At 44.0% G+C, this 24365-nt stretch overlaps 2 protein-coding genes across 7 annotated transcripts in view; both read left to right on the top strand.

Annotated features, from left to right (window-relative positions):
• Positions 1-8487, top strand: part of ATCAY (ATCAY kinesin light chain interacting caytaxin) — a 32467-nt gene extending 23980 nt beyond the window's left edge. For 3 of the 5 annotated variants that reach the window (XM_005281213.4, XM_065578242.1, XM_065578243.1), the window contains 2 exons: positions 977-1012; positions 3098-8487. In XM_005281213.4, the coding sequence (XP_005281270.1) occupies positions 977-1012; positions 3098-3107 (46 nt within the window). In that variant the 3' untranslated portion in view covers positions 3108-8487. The remainder of the gene's footprint in view (positions 1-976; positions 1013-3097) is intronic. The other 2 variants (XM_005281214.4, XM_065578244.1) reach the window with 1 other exon arrangement.
• A 6856-nt stretch (positions 8488-15343) lies between these two features.
• NMRK2 (nicotinamide riboside kinase 2) lies at positions 15344-24365 on the top strand. 2 transcript variants are annotated; one of them, XM_008168855.4, is made up of 8 exons: positions 15344-15610; positions 17234-17324; positions 19019-19023; positions 19149-19225; positions 19410-19581; positions 22261-22332; positions 23395-23501; positions 23933-24365. In XM_008168855.4, exons 1-8 carry the CDS (start codon positions 15585-15587, stop codon positions 24016-24018), a joined length of 636 nt encoding a protein of 211 aa, XP_008167077.1. In that variant the 5' UTR covers positions 15344-15584; the 3' UTR covers positions 24019-24365. The 2 variants fall into 2 exon arrangements, with proteins under 2 accessions (XP_008167077.1, XP_005281269.1); XM_005281212.5 differs by lacking the exon at positions 19019-19023 and having other exon boundaries at positions 15347-15610; positions 19177-19225.

Raw genomic sequence — 24365 nt, forward strand, 5'->3', positions numbered from 1 at the left:
ATTGCATCACAGCCGTTCAGCCCCCGTTTGGGGTAAGATTTAATTCCTTACGGCAGCCTGGGACTTTGCCTTTGCCAGTTTCTCCCTCCCATTTATACCAGGAAAAACCCCACCCACATGTGTAGGTCAACATCTTAATAGACATAAACGTGGCCACAATCTTCTGGAAACAGAAATTTGCAGAGGGGTGCAGCTGACGGGTAGCTCTCTGAAGCGCCACCCCCTGAAACTATCAGACAGCCCTTTGGGGAATGACCTTAAAACACAGCTGTGTGATTCCCAGGCATTTGGGAATTGTCCAAGTTAGCGAATTCTCTAAGCCTAGCACCAGGCCTCGCTGTATCACCTCCCCCAGGTCCCACCTCTGATGAGCCCACCTCCTGTTCTAGAGATTGAAATATTTTCTGTACTGTGACTGTATAAAGAATACATGGAACAGCTTGATCTTGCTCCGTTATTGGTTTTCATCTGTCTGAATGGATTCCTGGCAGTGCTCTTCAACTTCATAGAGCTGGAAACACGCTGTGGTCAGGGGATGGAGCCGGAGACCCTCAACGTCACACGGAGTGGTCTCCTGACACTGCGTAGCAAAGTTTGTCTCTGATGTTGCGTCACTGCAAAGGAAAGGGCCAAATTCTGCTGCCAGGTAAACCTGGGCAACTCCTGGGTGCAGCTAGAAGCAGAATATGACCCTCCCGCATCATCACAAAGCAATGACAAATGTCAGACGGCAGTGTCAAGACCTCACGCCATGATTATTTGACTCTATTTAACACAGAGTCTTTCCTTTCTACTTCTGAAGGGGAAGGTGGGTCTTCCTGCTATTCCCTCCCCAGGGTAAGATCAAACCTTGGCGATTTCACTGGAGCTGCCCGTGTCAACTCCAAAGAACCACATGAGACTCTAGGACTGTTAGTTGAGGATGACCGGTGTGTCGTGCAGATTTGCGTATTCACTGCAATGTTTGTCTCCCAAGCAGGCCTGTGCTGCCGAGGGAGGATCAGGAAACCAGGTTGGAATGAAACCTATTTTTAATTCAGAATTTAACATTTGTTTTCGTTCTTTCTGCCATGCAATGACACGTCTTTACATGCCTACCAGCAAATGCTGCAACGATATTACTGATAGGGACATAGGAATTGCCAGATTAGATCTGATCCAAGGTCCATCTAGCCCAGTGGCCTGTCTCTGACAGTGGCCGGTGCCAAATGCTTTCCAGGAAGATGCTGTAGACACTGTGGGCGAATCACCCGGAGCTGTAATGGTTAGAGATTGGCTTAATCCCTGAAAGACAAGGTTTAAAATCCCTTCCAACATTTTTGTCGCCCTTAATTATGCCATTAGTTGGAATACAAAGATCTTGGCTCTAGTCTGGGTCTCGCTAAATTAGCAGAGTTATCCTCATGGGATTAAGCTAAGGTTCATCAAGCATTACTAGGGCCAGGTCTACACTCAAAAGTAGACCCAGATACGTTGCCCAGGGATGTGAGAAATCCACGCCCCTGAGCGATGTAGTTAAGCTGACTTAACCCCCAGTGTAGACACCGCTAGGTCACCGGGAGAGTTCTTCTGGCAGCCTAGCAACACCCACGGGGGCAGGTGGATTCACGACTGAAGTGCTACAGTGTAGACGCGCCCTGACTGGCATTCCTTAATGCTCCCACTATCCTCAAGCACACAAACACCTGCTGGAGACACAAGCTTCCTGCTGATGGAGTTTAATAGCAGAGAAATGTGTGGCCCATTAGGAAGGGTTGGGCTGGGTTTAGCGTTAGCGAGTCCTTGAGCTGCTGGATGGAGACATTGGGCTTCGAATGATCTCTCGCTGCAGGAAAGTATGTATTATGAGATGCAAAAAGTGATGAGCCAGGGAACTTTTTATCGTCTCCTGCCCTGCTACCAGAGAGCGAGGCTGGGCCAGTCAGCGGGCCCCAAGTAGTGACCTGCATTGATTATGTTTAAGTACTGGCCATCAGAAGTTACTGTCACCAGTTAGAAATGCTCATTAACGTCAAGGATCATACAACTGGTGGAAGGAAACAAACATCAACCCCTAAAAGTCTACTGGACAACACGCATAATGTTTAAAAAGTGGAACAGCTGTTATTTACAGCACATAAGGGAACGTATAGATCACAGCGTAGGAAATACCTAGCGTTCTTAAGGGCCACATTAAACGTGACCCTGCCACTCTTACTCAATGAGTAGACCATAGACATCAATGGGCTACGTACAGGAATAAGCACTACTTTGGGCAAATAAAACTTTGCAGTTTTGGACCCCGCAAAATGGCCATATAAGTGAATAGGAGTCAGGGCCGGCTCTAAATTTTTTGCTGCCCCAAGCAGCAAAAAAAAGCACCGCACCGCCTTAATACCCCCCCCCAGCATCGCCCCGCCCTGCCGAAACACCCCCCCCACCGATTGCCGCGACGCCGAAAACCCCCCGCTGAGCGCCGCGCTGCTGAACACCCCGCCGAGCACCGTGTCGCCGAAACCCCCGCCGAGTGCCGCACCACCAAACATCCCCGAGCGCTGCGCTGCCGAACACCCCTGCCCCCCCGCGAAGCGCCGAACTGCTGAAGCCCCCTCCCACACGGAGCGCCACCGAAACCCTCGCGGAGCGCCGCGCTGCCGAAATCCCCGCCCCCCATGGAGCGCCGCCAAACACCCCCCGCCGAGCGCCGCGCTGTCAAACACCCCGCACGAAGCGCTGCACTGCCGAAACACCCCCCCCCCCCGCGCGCAGAGCACCGGCAAACACCCCCCGCCGAGCACTGCGCCGCCGGAACCCCACCCCCCCGCCGAGCGCCGCGCCGTGCTGCCCCCCACCACCCCAAGATTGCCCGCCCTTTACCAAGTGCCGCCCCAAGCACGTGCTTGGTTGGCTGGTGCCTGGAGCCGGCCCTGATAGGAGTTTTGGAAAAGGAATGCCTTCATGAGGTGGCCCGACATGTATTTGGCTTGCAGAATTTTATGGAGGATTAAACTCCCACATATCCATATTCTTTGGGATGCTTAGCTATTTGGCTTTCAAGGCATAAGATTTCTTACCATTTGCCCTCTAAAAATGTCCCTGTCTTTCTCTCCCCTCCTAGCATGTCATGAATAGAAATAACGAGGAATGAATGGAACCGGAGAATGATGCCGCCCGGCAGCCACCCACTGTAAATGCCCTTCCTGGTACAAGATCTAGTCATCGTCTCATTCCAACTCCTGTAAGATCAAGGAACCTGCCTCCCCCCTCTCAGAGATGCAAAGTCCTTTAAAGCTTCTGGAAACATTTTATTTAAGGAAAGAATAATTCAATAATAGCACTTTCTAGGGCTCCTGTTTCTACGATGGCTTGTGGCAAGAGATAAATAGTGCAAACGTATACACTATTTCCTCTTAGCACGTAAACATCACTCCATAGTCCATCACAGCCACCAGCCCAAAAGAAGAGCTCTATTTTTTTTAATGTATAAACCCCTTCTCCAACTTGCTGCTGGCCAGCACTGTGCGCTTTTGCTTTCAATTGCACATCATGTTTCCTCCACATAGCGATTCCGATGGCCCTACGTTAACTGACGCAGGAACTGGGAAGAGCGAGTTTTCCTCCCTTACAGAGACGGTGTATGTTTCTTCCAGTAGATGTTGAGTGTCCACCAAGCCTTTGGCCAACACATTTCCCCCATCCCTGGCTCCCGCATCTCCTACATCCTTGCTGGTTCAGCTTGCTAGCTAGCTCATGGTGAAACTTATCTATGAGTGAGTGCGATGATGTTTAATTTGTTCTGTCCCTCTTCATAAGGCTCTCACAGATAAAAGACTATACTCTGAAAGAAGGATCCTCTATCTCGGATGCCACCTTAGCCAGAATCCTTCTATAAGCATTTTCTCACAGCATGGCACAAAGGAAGACCTATTCTTATGAAGGAACCTTATGGACTGGGAAGTTTTTCACACCTCTTCTTTATATAGATGATGACACTGGACAATCATCCACTCTTTATACCTCCTATTGCAAAAAACAAGCCGCTAAATGTTCCTACATTCTCTTCCTGGGTGGTGAGAGTCTTGTCTGAGCGAAGGGCGGATTGCAGTGTGACCAGCACAAACCCAGGTTGGGAATCTTGCAAATATGAAGACGGGGAATTGTATGGACCTGCAGGTGCTCAGCTCTGAAGCGATGCAGACATGGCATCAGGACTTTAACACGTGGCTTGGGGGCTCGTGAGGATTTTTCAGCAGAGGAGAGAAGCATTTGAACAAGCAGAAATCGGGCAACGTGATTTGTAAACCCCTGGCTTAGCCCAGGGTCAGCCTATGCAAACAATCTTACACATGCACAAGGTAAAACCCCTGATGGCTGAGTTCTGCAGCTGAAGAATTATCTGAGAATCTCAGTGGTCAAGAGACATTTTATAACTGGTGTCCCTGGCGGATCTTGGGTACAGAGCCCCAACCGTCCAGCTGTTCGTTACCATTTGAAATTAATACCACTTCCCTCTGCTGTAAAACCCCACAGGAGGGCAATACTGGCAAAGCAAGATTTTCTGAACAGAGGAATCGTCTTTCTGTAAAATGCAGAGCGTTGCTTTTTATTCTTTCCGATCATTAACAATGGCGGAGGAGCAGAGAGTATGCTAGCTCACCCTATACTTGCCAATGTTCTTATCTTCTCATGTTCCGCATGTTTCTCCTATATTGTGGGCAGAAGGTTTTCAGTGGGATGCATGACTCTTCAATCATGGATTTATTTACTGAACAGACATATGCATGGAAGGAGAGGAGAACTGCAGTGATCTCCTGAACCACAGAAGCAGAAGAACTAGATGTTTTCTCTTGCAGGCATGTTAAAAAGAAGTAACAGTTCATTTGCCAAGCATTCGTGAAGCCACCTGGCTTCCTGGAAATTTCACTCTTGGCCAATTGCTGGCTGTAGAGGTAGGATTTCTGTGCTACACGCAAAAGAAAGCAGCACTTCAAATTTTTTGGCGTTTGAGTTTTACACTGAATAAGACAAAAAAAGAACATTTTGCACTAAACATTCCAAAAACTCGGCAGTCACTCAGTTTCAAGGCAAGAAGCAGTAGTCAGAATATGTGAAGGTTAATCTGGTCCACAAACAGACTGATCCAAATCCCATTGGAGTGCATAGAAAAACTCCCCCTGACATCAAAGAACTTTGGAACACACTCAGAATAAATCGTTACAGCTCTTACTGTAGCACAGAACATGTGAATTCCCCATTGCCATCAGAAATTCACGGGCCTAGACTTTCGCTTTCATTCTGAGAACACTTTCCTGCATTTCAGTGGACGTTAAGAATGCAATAAACTTATGATATTGAAAGGTGGAAGGGAGTTGTAAAGTCATATCATGGGCAGTTTGGTAGAACATTAAAGAGATGTTTGAAATCCAACCCCTGATACTTGATACCACATCTGTAGTAACTCAACACTTCAGCAAAAATGTTCACAACATCCCAGTCAGTGGACTAACACTGTTCTGGCACACATGCTGCTGGGGTAAAAAAAAAAAAATCTTGGGACCTTGAGAACTAAAACGTTGATTGTGAATAGTAACCACAATAGGTGAACTTTTTTAAACACCATCATTTGCAGCGTTAGCAGAGAAACCACAGAAAGGATGGACCTGGAGATTGAAGTATTAGTAGGTAGGTCCTTCACAATTGGGGTTGAGGTTTCAGGATATTAAAATGTACATCATCTATTTCATTTGCACATACAGGGAAGGTAATTCATTGAAATGGAGAACGTCAACTTGAATTTCGTAAAATGAGCTAATTTTTTTAAAAATTACACTTTCTGGTAGAGCACTCTTTAAACAGGATATCCTAAAAAATTTTTAAAAATGTGTTGAGAGATTTTCTGCTTCCCAGCTGATGTCTTTATAAGGATCTTTTCAATATGAAAAAAACTGACTATACAGGAGAAAAAGTGAAACAGATGATACACACAGTCCTGTCAAATGCACAAAGTAAATTTTAAAAAGAGACAAAAAAGTATCAATCACTTCTTTCACTTGTGGGGATTTTAGGTATTACTTGTAACCATAGTAGCTACAAAAGTTTGAGATGGAAATGTGCCGTTCAGGTTGGCAGTATCCCTTTAACCAGATATGCAGCCACATATCTAAGACTGGTATTATCGCCTTGTGCGATTTTAAAATGTTTTTATACATGAATATAATAGAAGATCCCTAGACTGTAAAAATACTCAATGCAAAATGGCTGCACTCATTTTAAAAAGAGCTGGATTCTCTCAATGAAGACAATAGGAAGACTCAGTGAATTTCAAAGAGGGTTGAATTTGGCCTGCCAAAAGAGAGAATCAGAATGGTGGACAAAGTTTCAGAGAGCGCAGGGATCTGGTATAACCGCATAGGCCTGGAGTCCTCAACCAGTTGTTTAAAAAGTACAACAAAATACGCTTTATGACAGTAATAACACTTCACAAAGTGCCGTCATACTGGACAGCTGTACTCGTTAGGTAGTTGAAGGCATTTAACATACCTGGGCCTCATCGCAGAACTAAGATGTGCAGGGATCTGCTAGAAATGCACAAATTGGTACCACATAATGCCATGTCAGAAAGCTGGTGACATCAGTCAAGGTCCACTGTTGAGGTTAATGATGTCATTAGAAGCCTTTGGTGGGTTTATTTCCACGCATCTCACTGAAGCTCCACTCTTACTCTATGCTGGAGAAATACATCCATGTTAATAACAATATTACTTTCCAAGGCAAAATGGGTCTGCCGTTCAAAAAGGTTACGCCTGGATGTGATGTTGCTATACAGAATACCAACTGGAAAGAGTATTGGAGGTAGGGCACGAGATTTCCTTGCCATTGACTTAAAGAGGTCTGACAGTGATGACTTTAATGCCTTGTCTATACTAGAAAGAGTTTAATGGGATAGCGAAGTTGGTATCGTTTTACTAGCAAAAAACTCTAGTGTTGCTGCAGGTTTTAATCAGTTCCCCAACCAAAAATCAGCAAGACCAGCAGAAGCAGCAATTGGCGGTATAACTGGATCTTCTTTAGGGCTTTTGCTGGTATAAAAATGTAAAAATATCACAATTACTATAACAGAAAAGTTTCTAGTGTAGACCTGGTCTAATGTAGACCTGGTCTTATTCCTGCCTTATTCCTCTGAAGAGTAGTTATTTGGGCTTATGAATGCTCTGTATGATATCAAATAACAGGTGTTATCAAACATTTTCCTGGGTGAGGCAACTCCTGGACTCCACCACTTATGTGATTTAGTTCAAATATTGAGTCCATCCAGAGCAACATTTTTGATAGAGGAAAAGTTTATCTTACATCTGTGACACCAGCTCCAAGAATAACAAGAAGGTATTCCACTCACACCTACTAGTGGTTGAATTCTACCATCCAGGTCATAGAAAACCAGGAACTAAAAAAAATCAGATTCTGGTCTTTATATCGAGATAGTTAAAGGGCAGAGTTTAAAACATCCTAATTCAATTTTGAATGTATTCATGCATACTCCCTAAAGGCCTGTTCCAAAGTCCATTAAAGTCAATGGGAATGTTCCCTTTGACTTCAGTAAACTTTGGACGTGGGCCATAGTGAAGGAAACTTTTTTGTATGTTTGTCTAAGAGCTTCAGTGATTTCTCTCCAATCTACTTGTTGTTCCGCTATATTTTACTGACAACCCAACGAAATCAGTAGAATGAGCTAGACAGGATCAATCCTTCTGAACTGCAGATATTTTTTCCAGGGTTAAGCAGCAGTCAACAGGGGTATGCCATCAAACTACTGTGTGCTGGCATTGTTAGAATGTGTCCAAATTCAGGACTGTCCAATAGTTTTTGTTTTGGTCCCACAAGACACAGGAAACGAAATGGACAGAGTCTGTGATCTAATCAGTCCGGTGTAAATCCGAGTGTCCGTTTAGAGCATACCTCATGGCAATTTTTTCCATCTACTTTTTCCAAAGACTCTTTGCTTACCGATGTGTCTACATGTTGGTAGAGAAAAACAATATTCCTAAGTGTTAAACGTTCTTAAAAGCAGCACTCCTCTATTTCACCTTCCTGGCTAGGAAAAAAGAAAAGTTAATACAAGAATGGTTGCTTTAAGTTGATATTGACTTGATAGCGGGAGAAATATACAGGCAAGATTGCTTTAAAAATGCAGACACCTTTTCTTTTGTATTTCCATACTTACTGGCAATCAAAAATAGAGCATGCTACTGTTAAAGTGAATTTTGAAGCCACCATATGAGGGGGATTATAATCAATCTCAGTTTTCTTCTTTTGCAGTGGGCCCTCCAAAACATACCTACATGTAATAATGTGTGAACTGTCATTTTTCTAAAGTGTTTGTATTTAGGTGGTTTATGCTAGAAGACCTAGATGATTGTTAACTATGTATTATTATTATTTTTTGCTTTGTATTATGCCATACAAATCTGTGGATATTTAATTAAAATCAGAATGACCCTTAAAGGAAAATGCCTCTCCTACAGTTTGTGTGCATCTAATTTCACTGTATTTTGTTTACAAAGTGGCCTTAAATGTAAAAACCAGGAGGAAAATCTCAGTTTCTTTGGATTAAGGACCATTTCCTCCTAGAAAACAAGTCACAAAGTGCCAGATTTCTAATGCTGAGGCTGCAAGGTGAATCTCTCAAAATGCTCTTACTAAAAATGCTCTTACATGCATCTGATGAAGTGGGTATTCACCCACGAAAGCTTATGCTCCAATACGTCTGTTAGGCTATAAGGTGCCACATGACTCTTTGTCGGTTTTTACAGATCCAGACTAACACGGCTACCCCTCTGATACTTACTAAAAATATAGCAACTTTCCTTTACTATATCAATATGATTTTTACAAGTGTGTCTCTACATTTTGCTTCAGAAAAGACTCATGGAAAAACTGTCCTATTAGCTTTGTGTCTCCCACTCTGTGCAGAACCGTACTCTGCCACGAAAACTGAAATTTGAGAAGACCTGTTCTTTGTATATTCATTTGCAGTCTAATTGACATACGTGCTTCCCCATTCAGTCACAAGAGATTCTGTTATAAACCAACATATAGCTAAGATGTCAGGATCCTAACTTGAATGCTAGAAACATTTTTAAATTAGATATTTGCGTGAACATAAAATATAAATTAATATCCTCGTAAACCAAACATTGTTGGATGTATGTTGTGAAAAATTTACCATGAAATCCATAACATTTAATATGCGTATAAACTATTAGGGTGACATTTGGGTTACACGAGAGCAGAAATTGAGAGCAGAATTTGAGCAGAATTGGATCCATTATTTTTTTAATATTGATTTACAGAGCATCTATCCCTATAACCGCTATATAGAACAACTAACGTTCTTCTGATAATTTGTCTGATCCCATCTCTGATTTTAAATTATATTTCTCTCAAAAGAACCGGTATGAGCAGATGAAATACTGTGCTTAGAGAGTGGTATTTTAAAGCTTAAGGCAAGATGGAGGTGGAAGTAATAGTGTATGAACTTCTCGTTTGGTCTATTTCCAGAGACTTACCAACAGTATGCTGATTGAAGTAATGCTGTGTAACATGCTATCTGAGATAAAAACACTGCCTCAGTGGTAGGGGCACCTATTACTTGGATCTGAATTACTTCTAAAATATTTCAAGTGGCCCTTCACCAGATTGTTATTAACCTCACTGCTTTGCCATCAGAAGAATTTGAGTCAGTGGTGACAAAAAAGGAGGCCGGGAATCCTGGCTAAGGTATGCTAATCACACATCCTGACAGCTAGGAATGTGACCAGCACAACAGATAAAGTTTGAAAGCTCCCCACATTATGACTACGCCGTGCAACTGAAATAGGATTAACTGCTACTCTACTGAAGAAACAAAGTGTTGTAATCAGAAGGCAAAATGTCCTTTCTCGGAAAAACACACACTGTTTGCGCAGTCTTTGCTGTATTTTTCCATAAATGACACTGATTTCTTCTATGCAGCAGACTGCTTTATTGAGTTTATATTCTTATTTAGTATTTATTAAGCACTGACTTAATGTTTAGTTCTGCTTCAGAACTAAAAAGACAACCATCTCTGGGACAAAAAGCGTAGTCTGAAAACTGGCACACAGAAGAGGAGATTCACTGGAAAGCTTAGAAACCCTGGGGGGATACTGAATTGTACTGGGGTTTAGGGGGGAATTAGGTTGCTCATTTCACTTAACCTGGGAAATCCTCCATGTGTATTCTGTAGATAAATGGATTGTGAAACAGATGACTTTGCTAATATTTTCCTTAGGTGCACAGCACTCCCTTCCTACATGAAAAGATAAAACACACCGGCTGGGTCTACACATAGGTCGACATAGCTATGGCACTCCGGGATGTGAAAAATTCTTACCCTTGAGTGCCATAGTTAGTCTGACCAAACCCACTGTATAGACATGGCTAGGCCATCAACCTAGCTACATCATTTGGGAAGATGGATGACCTGCATCAACAGAAAAACCCAGTCCATTGCTGTATGAAGCATCTAAGCTATGGCACTACAGCAGCATAACTTCAGCGCTGTCATTGTAGTGCCCGTAACATAGATGTGGCCTCAGTTACAGTAAAAGACCAAATCTTAATGAGAAGGCCACTAATGGAAAATAAGTCCAAGTAATTAAGCTTCTTCCGGTCATGTGTCCATCTTGACCCTGGAAGTAATACCCCACCGGGGGGGAAGGTGTCTTAGGGTGACAGGTGGGTGGGACCTGATGGGGCCAACATTTGATTGATGGTAAGCCCCTTATACTACTAAGCTCTGCCATAATCAGCACTTGGCAAAGCACTGTAGGAAACAATCCTGCCAGGCTCTGGGATAGAATAAATTATTTTAAAGTAATCTTAGACGGATTAGATTTTTATGGGTAAATGTCGGAAAATGTCCATTTCACCATATACACACAAACCAATGAAAAATATTTCCATTGATGATGACTGAAATGTAGAGACAGGCACGATAAGAAAAATGCTAAGGATATTTACTTAGTATATTTTGACATGTGATGTTGACTCCCCCTTACCCCCAATTTCATGCAACCGTGAAAATTTAAATTGATAAAAATTGAAAAAAATGCTTAAAAATAAACATATTATCCATCAAAATTACAACAAAATAAAAATCAAATTCTGCCAATCTTACCTAAAAGATTGTGTCTATCGCTAAGGTCTATGAACCAGGCCACATGGGGTAGATGAAAGGTTTGAGTCCCTCCTCTCCTTCTCAATCAAAAGTCACTTATTGTGGTTTTGCTTTCTGCCTGTTTAGAGAGCATCTAGTTGGACATATAAAGCGGGCTTCTCTGGTGGAGGCATTAATGAGACATGTACAAGAATGGCACATCCTGTTAAAGCTCAAATCCAAATCTGCCACTTTAACCCAAAATTACTCTGTGTGGCAAATCTTGCTCAGTTTAGTTTCATTAAATGGCAAGCAAGTCCACAGACTGTAAGCAAGAAAAATACCCCACCAGACCATCCAAAAATTCATAAAGTATGATAAAAACAAAGCTTTGCCCCCCAAAACTTATAATCAACTACTATAGAAATCATTTCAATTCTCAAGCCTTAAAGTGACACTTCAACATTTCCCATAATCGTCCAGGAGTTTTGAAACCCTTTCTACCCAAATTCCCACAACAAAAGAGCAAAGTTCCACCCCAACCACCACCACTGAAAATTCACCTTTCCCACACCCCTGTTTTATGCCAATATTGTTATTTAAAAATTAAGGTAGCCCATGAATGAAGCAACATGTTTGATGATGTACATCAGGGATCGGCAACCTTTCAGAAGTGGTGTGCCGGGTCTTCATTTATTCACTCTAATTTAAGGTTTCGCGTGCCAGGAATACATTTTAACATTTTTAGAAGGTCTCTTTCTATAAGTCTATAATATATAACTAAACTATTGTTGTATGTAAAGTAAAGAAGGTTTTTAAAATGTTTAAGAAGCTTCGTTTAAAATTAAATTAAAATGCAGAGCTCCCCGGACCGGTGGCCAGGACCGGCCAGTGAGAGTGCCACTGAAAATCAGTTCGTGTGCCGCCTTTGGCACACGTGCCATAGGTTGCCTACCCCGATGTACATTATTATCAGATATATGTCATGATAGATGTGCATGGGGCGTTAGGCTGAAAACAAGGCAAGATCCCTGCCCCAGAAATCTTACAATTATGCATCGTTAATACCATGAGTAAAGAAAATTTCAACACTAGGGGAGCTTAATGAAGTGACAAAGCAAATGGAGAGAGGGAAAGTCTTCAACAGAACATTTTATGTTTATTTTTGGTGCTTCACATACAGGAACTTCGGGCTGCGATCGTTAGCTTCTTGGGGTATTTGAGACATTTTGTTCATTTGACTTTTAGTCCTACTTTAGTCCTTGGAAAAAGCATCAAGTTCTATGTAAAATTATCTGCTTTCACATACAATTCAAACCGGCTCCAAAATTTTAACTATCAAAATATTTTAACCCCCTTAACTATTTGTAAACATTCGTAATACGCAAGAAATATAAAGAGAGGTAACATATTCCTTATCTGTTTGAGGTGGGTTGGTGGGAGGTATTTGTACGAATAAAGTGTCAGTAAAGACACTATTTACACACAGGGAGGAAAAAGGAAGTTTCAGTTGATCCAACAATAATGATACATTGAGAAATGTTGTTAGTGATGTTTTAATTAAAATTGTATGTGTTATGTTTGAAATACGACTGTGCAAACACCAGATTACACCCGACCAAACTAATGCAATACATTGGTATTTTTATCTCTGGCAGAGCTTCCCAGCCCAGGCGTGCAGGGCAGAGGACAAGTGCAGTGAGGGTGGGAAAAGCTAAATGACCCTAGATCCAATCTTGGGCCAGATCCTCAGCGGGTCATAGCTCCAACTCCACTGAAATGGAGCTATGACGATTCAACCGAGCTGAAGATCTGCCCCCTTGACTCCCCACTGCAAATATTGTGCTGTGCTTAAACTGATGGGAATACATTAGGAAACACTGATCTAGGCCTATGGGTGACATGTGCAAACCACTCAAACCGTGCTATTTTTTTTGCGACCGTCCATAGATGTTTATCATTGGGATGGGCAGATTTTCTATTCTTAATGGGTCAAATGCTGAGTGTGTTTGTATTGCCCGGTGAGTCTCTGGAAGATGCAGTACAGAAAATACTACGCAATCAGATGCTACAATGATTAGTGCCGTGTAAAAGCTCAGCAAGAATTCTTCTCTTCCCTCTTCTCCAAGATGCAGTGTTAATTACAACCCTGCCAAAGGGCACTGTTTATTAGGTGGCCATCTTGGTCTGGATAAGAACAAGGTGACTCCTTGCAAAAGGCGGGAAAGTGAAAAGAGCGGGAATCAGTTGTTGCTAAGTAACCGGTTTCTATATAAACAAACGAAGGAGGGGGCCAGGAGCTCTTGTCTAATCTTTGGGGCTTGGGTGTCTAAAAGCTCGCTCTCTATGTGGGGTGGTACAGCTCCCACATGGGTTACTGGCCTGCAGTAGCCACTCTCTGAACGAAGTTATCATCTTGGGGTTTATTAGTTATTTGCTTTTGGGAAGCAGACGTGCGCTCTCGGACTAGATCCGGTTAGTTAGATCTGACACTCACCCACAGACGACGCAAAGAGGGACAGGGTGGATCTGAGATAGGGTTACTTACCTATCTTGGCCCCCTGTGATCCATCGTTGGTGTCCATCACTGATCTCACCAGTCTGGATTCTGCAACCTCGCCACCGGCAGTACCTGAAGGAGGTAGAAAAACATCTTCGCTTTATCGAGTGCGTGTGTTTGCTTATATTCCAAATCTCCAGTGTCCTTAATCCATCCCCCTCCCCTTCCTTTCTTCTCCTTTAGTAAATAGAGCGTTGTGAGTTTATCTCCGTGTGGTGGTTTCTTTTATTCCAGCTCGGATAGAGGGGCTTAAGTGGGGACCCAGCGGGAGGTATACTGTAAAGCTCCCCGAAGTCTTCTGGTCAGATAGGGTCCCTAAAAATCCTTACAGCAGGGCACCTGGGAACCCTTTCCATGACCATTAATGCAACTTCAGTGCTGTAGGAGTGTCTGAGTCCCCTGCATTCTCCTTCAGCTTGGCTTTCAGCCCGACAATCCACTGGCTAAGCCCCCACCTCAGCACTACCCACATGTACGGTAACCCCATGAGCACAGTGCAAAATTTGGCTCTCTGGGACTGCAAAAGAGTGAAGAAGAAAGGGACAGGACTTGTCCACAGTGTCGTTTAAATAAAAATCAACAGCACAAAGGTTGACAGTGGTGCATACAAAGCCTTGCAAAGTAAGGAATCTTCCGGTAAGCTTTTGTCTATCCACTGATCCTATCAAACGCACAACAGAAAAGATACACTGTGGTTGGGGAATTCGAACCCAGAAGCTCCATCTCTGTTCAAAACAGAGGCGGTTTAAGTGTATTTTATGCATTGTTAGCATCATATTGATCTGAAAAAAAAAGATCATTAAAAATGATCTCCAGGTTAACAGCAGCTTTTTTTAGCCTTCACTTCAAAAGGTCCCCAGTTCCTTATACCTGCAAAAGCATTTGAGTAGGACAAAAAGCAGGGCCTTTGGAAAGAATAAAGGTTTGGGGGCAGGTTCTCCAATCTTTGTTCACACTGAGTAGTACGTATTCAAGTGTGTAGTCCAACTCAAGTCAACTCCCATGAGTCAGTGCTACTCAATAGGAGTCAATTTTGCAGAAGCAGGCACTTAGGAAGGCAGCCCATGTAATTTTTCATGCGTTTGTGTCTACGTGGAAGAAATAAGCCCAAATAGTGGGCGGTTAAGCCAACGTGCCCTTCCCAAAAAAGCCTCAAGGAGTGGTAGCCCAGCATAATTTCACCGCCTCCCCCTGCAGTCTTCTTTGAAATGTTCCTCTAAAAATCATAGGTGGAATCCTGAGTTCGCATGCTTTCGCTGTGAGACACTTAGAAACACAGGAGAAAGGCAAGGGAAGGCAAAGAAGTTGTGTGTGTCACTTCAAGGAAAAGGCAACGCTTTTCACTGTGCCATTACCAACCTCCCTCCCCTACCCCAGAAGTCCCCGTGGAAATGTAAAAAGGGGTGACAGTCTCAGCTTGCCCATTACTAATTTAGGCAAAGGAAAGGTTTGCCAAGAAGGTATTTATAACCCAGCTAGCAAGGGATAGTAAAGGGTCTGGGAGGAGTGGAAAACAGGTGCCGCTGCTGTGCGCATGACCCAGCTACTGAGATCAGGACTGGCTAAGACCAGCTTCTAAAGTATTGCATCTCATGATAGTCATAGTGCTTTTCCATCATCCCGTGGGGCACGGAAAGGCGGAGGGAGGGGGGAGGTCATTGCAGAAGCAGGGTATAAATTAAAGGCGCCCACGTCTTTTTTTCCTCAATGAAATAGTCAAGCAACTTGCAAGCAGAGCTGAGAGTGAGAGGCTGGAGACAAGCACACGTTTAGAGAGAGAAAGGATCATACATTAGCTCTGCATCCTTTCTGCTCGTGAATCCAAGTTTCTTCCCTCCCCATTGCTGCTGAGGACGCAACTCCAGGAAGATGAAATACATCATAGGTATAGGGGGGTAAGTCACTGCATTTATTTCCCGCCTTTTATTTTTGTTGCGCGCAGCACGCCCTGGGGCGTGAAGATGATATGTACTTTCATGTGGTAATAAGGCGGGGATTTAAATAAGGCAAAAATCTAGCACTGATGTCTCCTAACACTAGACCATGCTTGTTATATTGCATGCGGAGAGTTCTGCAGGTTGGGATTTATATAGTAAAAAAGGGAGGGAGCTGAAGCCAGAAAAGCTTTATCTTTAGCCGTGATTTCTAAGTAGGTTTAAACAGCTAAGAAAACGAAAGAGCCTTTCAAGGCAGAGTGAGGTTTTAAGTGTTCCATTGCAAAACACAGGGGAAGTTGATGGAAAAGCTTCCTAAAATGGATCCAAAAAGAAGGGTCTTTTTTTCCTTCCTCTCCAAATGCATGAGACTGGGAAGTAGATCTGCATGAACCTCCAGAATTGGGTGACTGCAGGGGACAGATCCTCTGCGGGTGCCGGTTGTCACGGGCCATTCAACGGACACCAGCGGAGGATCTGATGTATAGGGTATGAAAAAGCATGCGAGGGTGAAAGCTTTGGAATGAAAAGTTCGAAGTTGGCACATTCAGCCCTGATGACTTGCGCCCTCCTCTGGGGAGGAAAATCCCTCCACTTGGGGATGCAGTTGTGGGGGGAACGTGGGAGTTTGAATCCAGATCTGCCCCAAGACTCATTCACAGGACAGCAAAGGTAGACTCCCTGCGTTGGGGTTATTTTTAAGGCAGCTGTTTAAAGCATTTCCCTCTTGTGGCAGATTTTTTTTAAAGTCTCAAGGATCTTGGCTGTATCAACTGATGTATCCTAAATCCCACAGATAGAAGGGTAACGGGGCTAAAGCAATGCCAAGAAGAAGACATTTGGAATCTATTTTTAAAATGGCTTGTTCATCAAAAGGGTGCCTGCCTGGGCCAGCCCCCATTGAGTGAATCCCTGGGAGACGTCTGCTCATGTTCGTTGTTCGTAGTTCCAGGATTTAAAGACGGGGCGATATTTTAAGTGAGCAACTTTGCCCCTTCAGGGCTGAAGCCACATGGGTCTCAGAGAGATGTCAGGGCTCTCATTGAAACACACATGGCAGAGATCCCAAAAGGGGAGCAATTTAACTAGAGGTTTCATAGAACACCCCCCATTTGAGACTGAGGGGAACAATCTGAAGGACAGGGGGACTTTCCCTCTGACTGGAGGGGTCCCCCCGTTTGGCTCTGGTTCTTGAGATGAGGACCCTGGAGATGTTGTGAAGGCCAAGTCTATAACAGAACTAGATAAATTCATGGAGGACAGGTCCATCAATGGCTATTAGGACGGGCAGGGTTGCTGTCCCTAGCCTCTTTTGCCAGATCCTGCGGGGACAAGAAATATTGAAGCGAAAGTGATGGAATTAATGTAAGAAACATCCCTTCCTTCCATCAGGGCAAACAGTGTGGAGCCTGCTGGCCATCAACACGTGCCACAAATCAGAATGCTTGATTAAAGATTCTTTTTAATTCATATAATGCAGAAGCAAATAGACCTGGTTGTAATGGAAGAAGTACTGTTAGTCGGCAGTCATTGCCCATTGAACTAATGCATCTTCCCCAATGCTGCTTCAAATTTTCTATTTAGCGTGACCAACGGTGGCAAAACCACTTTGACCAACCGGCTTATCAAAGCACTTCCAAACTGTTGTGTTGTCCATCAGGATGATTTTTACAAGGTAAGTATAACTACTCTGCCGTTTTAATGGATTTAGAAATAGTTTATATATTGAATGTATTTCTCTATTTAGTACAATGTCAAGTATGTACCGTAGGGACGTTCGGTGTGCGTTTGTGAGGTTAAGTTGTTTCGGAAGAACATATTTCACTTTTGAATTGTTTTGGACAGACTGAAATACAATTGCCTTTTATTAAATGCTAGTGTGTTCGTTTCAACACAGTATGTGGAACCCAGCGTGTTAGGCCAACGAGGTTGGAACATAGGCAACTTTTTTTTTTTTGCTTTTATTTCAAATTATTTTCCTAGTTTGTCCCTACCTTGACCCTTTCTTGCTAGCATTCTCTTTCCGGTGCTTTCAAATGATCTTTTATGACAAAGCTGCAAGCAAGTCGGCATTTATAATTTAAAACAAAGCCAAACCAATCTATCGTCCTTTAGGCACATCCTCAAAAGTATTCAGGCTCCTAACTGTCACTGATTTCAATGGAAGTTAGGAGTCAAAATACCTTTCAGGAGCTGGGCCAGGAAGAGTATTATGTCAGGGGACTGTCTAACACCATTAGCTCTGTTTTACCTCTGTAGGACCCTGAGCCAAAGCCAATGGAAGTCAGTGGAAAAAGATCCCACTGGAGGTAGTGGGTGTGTTGGATCAAGCCCAGATGATGTCAAAGACCAAGCCACGTTAGAACATGTTCCTGAATTGTGTTTCACACTAACAATTTTCATAATGGTTATACCAGGGGTCGGCAACCTTTCAGAAGTGGTGTGCCGAGTCTTCATTTATTCACTCTGATTTAAGGTTTCGCGTGCCAGTCATACATTTTAACATTTTTAGAAGGTCTCTTTCTATAAGTCTATAATATATAACTAAACTATTGTTGTATGTAAAGTAAATAAGGTTTTTAAAATGTTTAAGAACTTTATTTAAAATTAGATTAAAATGCAGAGCCCCCCGGACCGGTGGCCAGGACGTGGGCAGTGTGAGTGCCACTGAAAATCAGCTCGTGTGCCGCCTTTGGCACCCGTGCCATAGGTTGCCTACCCCCGGGTTATACCATAGTTTGATCCCACTGATCTAGGCAAGACCAAGCCATGTTATGATGATACGGTTGGAGCAATTCTATTTTAATAACACGATATCCCCAGCCTCGATTTTCCTGTGCTGACAAACCTATTCGTTGTTTGTCCGCCCTTCATAAGCATACACACCCTACTGAATAGAACTAAATAGATTGTATATATTGCTAAATTGGGAGCATTTCTTCACCCTAACCCACAAAATGCAGCTAGATTAATGCTAATAGGAGTTTAGGGTAAAGGGGGTGGCGTTCTCGCTAATTTTTTTCTGTAAAATATATAATTTCACTCTGGCATGTTTAATTTATAAATGGCTCTTGAAAGCACAGCTAAGATGAAGATTTACTATGCTGACATACAGCTTTTATTGGACCTGTTCGTTACACTAATTCCTACTATGCTGAACATGTGATCTAGCAATTGTCACTTAATACTACCTGTGTTTTTTATAGCCGAAGATTCTATTTCTTTGTGTAAAAACCATGGTCCTATATCTAATCAGATCTGGCATTATTAGACTATGTTAAACTTAGAATCCTTTGTCAGAAGCAGCCCCCGGGGACAAGAGAGCAAACGAACTTTCTGAAGCTCTCAGGCTGCGGGGCCTGTCAAAAGGCTCCGTCAAATTTCCCCCCGAGAAAGAGGCGGCAGCCGGTTTGTTAAATGAACACTTGCTCCGTTGTGTAGTGCAACAGTGCTCAGGTTGTGATCTTGTCTTAGCTAACTGATCACCCTGCCTTTGCAGCCCTGTTTTATTGCTCACTATATTTCAGCCACAAGATCAGATAGAAGTCGGGGAAGACGGCTTTAAACAATGGGATGGTAAGAGCGGTGATCGCTGTAGGAAGCAGTAATGTATATTTTTCCTAAGTATTTCTTTTTCACTCTAATATTAAGATTTAATGGTAAATTTCCATAATTCTATATGACAAGTTTATATTTACACACTTTCATGCCTCTGTGGTTTGTGGCTTTTGACTTCCCCGCCTTCCTTTCTTCTACCTAGCGCTGGAATCGCTGGATATGGATGCAATGGTGAGCACGGTGCAGGCGTGGATTGAGGAGCCAAGGAAGTTTGCCCGCTCCCATGGGGTGAACGTTAGGCCTAACTCTAAAGAACCCGTCCCAGAGGAGATCCACATCCTCGTCATTGAAGGCTTCCTGCTTTACAATTACAAGTAAAATGTCTTTTTATTTACAGACAAATGTGTGGCAATGAAAAGGCTAGATTTAGAGCTCTGGGCACCGAAGCCTCCTTGCCATTAGTTAACTGATCCTTGCAGTGCTGCTGTGAGGTGCCGTAGGGAAGAATTTCCCCCACGTTACTGATGGGGAAACAGACACATAGGGCACGTCTTCACTACCCGCCCGGATCGGCGGGTAGAAATCGATCTCTCGGGGATCGATTTATCGCGTCTCATCTAGACACGATAAATCGATCCCCGAATCGATGCGCATATTCCACCTCGTCAGGAGGAGTAAGCGGCCTCGATGGGGGAGCCGCAGCGGTCGATTTGCCACCGTCCTCACAGCGGGGTAAGTCGAATAGGATACTTCGACTTCAGCTACGCTATTCGCGTAGCTGAAGTTTGCGTATCTTACATCGACACCCGCCCCCAGTGTAGACCAGCCCATAGAGATTGACTTGTTCAAGGCAAATTTTTAATCAAGAGCCAGAATTTGAATTTGGGAGTGACAGGCACCCATACTTCTGCTTAGACCAGAGCTCCTTACCCACTGATCCTGCATTAAAACTTCCCTCCTATGTTCTCCTGCCAGCGTGTCTCAGCCTAGACCGGCAATGATCACTGATGGGATCAAGAAGATACTTTATTCTCCAAGCCCATTCAGTCCTTGGCCTCTGTTAGTACATAGGTTTGTTTGTTAGCCTGGGATAGAATTTTGGGTTTGACTTTTTGATCCTCTTATATCTTCTACTAATATGTCCTAACAAAGGACAAAAGACTCTGTGTATGGTGCTTCCAGATGGGTTTGTAAGTACAATGGGAACAGCTAAGAGCAGTTAACGTGTTACTGGAGAGCACACTTTAAGATTGCCTCAACCCCTATCTCAAGGCAAGGTCAAGCAACCAGTCTGGCGGGGCAAAGAGGGATGGAGGGGAGGTATAAAAGACCAAAGAAATGCCTGTCCCTGACTGTAGCACAACCTCACTCCTTACCCCTCCCAAGGGGTACAAGAGGTGGGATGAAGACCCCAGGCCCAAAACAGAACATGACCCTAAGTTGTAAGGGGTGGGACTGTGGGCGTGCATTACCTGCTGAGGAGGGGGAGAGGGGACACTAGGAAACAAGGCTCGGCAGTGTCACATGCTTGCTGGAAACTAACTCCAATAAACATCGCATTGCCTGCACTTTGGACTTCTGGTCTTCTGCTTTCTGTCTGCGTGACAAGAACCCAGGGACAGGGTGAAGGGAAAGCCGTCTAATAGCCTCCTGTGAGGTAAATCTCAATTAGGAACTAGACTGAGCTCAGCAATTAATTTCACATTTGAGAAAAACACCATTTTTCTGCACTCTTCTTGCGGTGAAAAATTAGTTTTGGAGGTGGGGAGTAGTGGACTAGGCTGGAGACGGAGGGACATGGAAGTCTCCATGACTTATATGTCCACACATATAACCTTAATGTAACTTTAGTGAAATACAGTCGACAACTATGAGACTTCCAAGAAGCGTTACAGTTGCCTTGCATCAGAATCTTAGCTCCCAACAACTGGCTTATTTACTGGATAAGAGGCGACTTGATTTCCATCTAACAGTACCCTCATGGGGAACAAATATTGAATAATGGGCTCTTCAGACTAGCAGAGAAGGCATAACACGGTCCAATGGCTGGAAGTTAGACAAATTCAGACTGGAAATAAGGCATAAATGTTTAACAGTGAGAGTAATTAACTGAAGGTTATCGTGGGTTCTCCCTCACTGGCAATTTTTAAATCAAGTTTGGAAGTCCTTCTAAAAGATCTGCGCAAGGAATTATTTCGGGGAAGTTCTCTGGCCTGTGTTAGTCAGGAGATCAGACGAGATGATCACAACGGTCCCTTCTGGCCTTACCCTCGGTGGTTAGTTTTGCGGGGACAGCATGTACGATGCCACCTGCTCAACGTTTAAACGCTGAGTCTATCAAGCTTCACAGGTAGCGACAATCTGCTTTCTGAAGCTGAACGTCAAATGTAAATGGATTGTCTCCACAGACTACATATTAGGAGAGCCTCTTTGAAGACTACATCGGTAACTTGCCTAGGGCCCCCAAGGCCTGTACAGTGCCTGAATGAAGTGGAGCAGTGTTGCCCAAATGAGACTTTGGGTCCCATTATGAAAGGCTCCATCTTGAAGTGAACAGCTTATCTGTAGGCCAAGATGGAATGCTGCATTCTGGGAGCCTTCATGGGAGGTATCAGAATTCTGTCAGTCAAACTTTGCTCAACCCTGCTGTACAAATCTGATTGGTCTTGCAGTGATCCTCTGGTCTGATCTGACCTCTCCAGTGAGTGTTTTTTCAGCCTAGTAGGAACATAATTCAAGTCAAATGTGAAAGAATTAACAGCCTGCATTGTTTTTCCCCCTAGGAACACGGGCTGACTAGCTTTCTTGTGCCAAATCTGGCTGTTCGGGCCCCTTTAGACACCTTACTTCTGTGTAGTACGCACGAGTATTTGGAAATTTCAGGCTGACTGAAACATTGCTGCAAAATTTGAAGCAATGGCACGCCAAGCCATAGAGGAAATGTAGAAAGCTTCTATTTGTCCCAGCGTGGCCACTAGCATTTGTCTCTCGGTCTGAGGAGATAAGTGATCTAGTAGTGATCTAGTGTTGCCTTTTTTCCCCTGCTTCCCCAGACCACTGACCGACTTGTTCAACAAACGCTACTATCTGACAGTTCCCTATGACGAATGCAAGAGGAGGAGGAGGTAAGCTAGTCGCTTGAGCTACGTTTAATAATATTTGGCTTTGCTCTAGGTTCTGCGCACGTAGGCAAGACCACGTATTAGTCACGTGACTGTTGTGATTCAATACTAGATGTATTGACATCACTTTCCAACTGAAGTTCCAATTCCAAACTTTCAAGCCAGTCAGAGGACGAGGCCAGCTAATGGGGCATTTCCAAAGACAGCTTTACTTCCTGAAATATCCAACTCTTATTGTCTCTGGGCACTTAACTCCCTTAGGAAACCTCAGATTTCACCATTTTTGCAAAGCGGGGTGGAGGGCGAGGGAGAAGGCCTGGAATTGAATTGGTTACGATGTGAGGGCTTCTGTTTTTAAGGGCAGAGTTGAAGTGTTGGGTCTTGATGGCTCTGTAAACCTGAAAGCAACCAACAAAATTTCAACGGGCAACACGCGGCCCCGTCACCAAATAGTCTTGGCATCAGCCTGAAGAATCGCCATTAAAAAAATAAAACCGGCTTCAGTGCTAACCCACTCCCCAGCACACCACCTAGGAAGGAATCCCATTACACATATACTATTGAAGGACCATTAGCTACCTGCCTTTGGTCTTTAGCATTGTGCCAGACATAGGCGCCGACTTCCCCTCTGCCCCGTGGGTGCTCGAGCCCCCATTCCACAGCCCCACCCCTGCACCACCCTCGCTCCACTCCAATTCCACCCCCTTCCCCAAAGTCCCCGCCCCCTCTATGTCCCCATTCAGCCCCCTTCCCCCAAGTCCCCGCCCCACCTCTTCTCCACCTCCTCCCCCGAGTGCACCGCGTCCCCGCTCCTCCCCCTTCCTCCCATAAAGTCTTAAGTGCTGCCAAACAGCTGTTAGGCGGCGGACGGGAAGCGCTGGGAGGGAGGGGGTAGGAGGCAAGGCGGGGGTGGGGGGAGCTTGGCTTCCAGTGGGTGCGGCGCACCCGGTAATTTTTCCCCATGGGTGCTCCAGCCCCGCTGCACCCACGGAGTCGGCGCCTATGGTGCCAGACACAATGAAACATAGTAATCTAACAGATTCCTTTCCCTTTTAACACCCACAGTACACGCCATTATCCTATACCTGACCCACCTGGTCTTTTCGATGGACACGTGTGGCCCATGTATTTAAAATACAGGAAGGAAATGGAGACCCATGAGGTTGATGCTGGTAAGTTACTCTCTCTGCAAACGGTGCTGCTGATTTAAGGCAGGCAAGACTTCATTCCAGGAGGTTATTCCCTGTCATTCTACTATTTGGCTTGTGATGAAGCCAAGAACACTGGCCTGGTTGCAGCCTCATTAACTTCAATGAAATTACTCAGGGGTAGCTAACAGCATTGATTAGAAAACACCATTCAAAGGCAAAGTGTTATTTATAACCATGCAGCCCTAGGAACAGGTTATTCCCGGAAGTCTAAACCCACCTGAGAGACTCCGTGGAATGAGATTTATTTTGGTTGAAAATGCAGGTGTTTTGGGGCCGGGAGTTATTTTGTGCTGGCCACCTGCATGACGTGGTTCAAGTGCCTTTTGAAATTTGACCTTCACAAATGCCATTCTGACTGCAACTAATCAGTGATTTTTTTCCCCCCTTTTCAGTTTATCTGGATGGATTGAAGTCCAGAGATGACCTGTGCCATCAGGTCTTCGAAGAGATTCAGAACATGCTTTTCAATTGTTCATAGGGAAATATACCTCTGCTTCTCTGTGTATTGGTTGACCCCACTGAAACAGCACACGCCTTCCATCCTCGGGGATTATTTTCTTGCTTTTCAGGGTCTGAGGAGAGCTAACGATCCAGATGTGACGTGAATAGTACTTTAGAGATTAGAAGATGGATAAACCCTACAGAATTCTGTGTAAACCAGTCACATACTGTCCTTTGGAAAAGCTCTTATGTATATAATTGGAAAAAAAAATGGAGGCGTAATTTACAACTCAGCCACAGACAGTTTTTTATATTCCACTGGTTTAAATATGTAACGGTTTAAGATGCATTTTTATAACGAAACACGAAACAGTCAGAAAACCA

The sequence above is a fragment of the Chrysemys picta genome, chromosome 25 (genome assembly GCF_011386835.1).
Source record: "Chrysemys picta bellii isolate R12L10 chromosome 25, ASM1138683v2, whole genome shotgun sequence".
NCBI lineage: Eukaryota > Metazoa > Chordata > Testudines > Emydidae > Chrysemys > Chrysemys picta.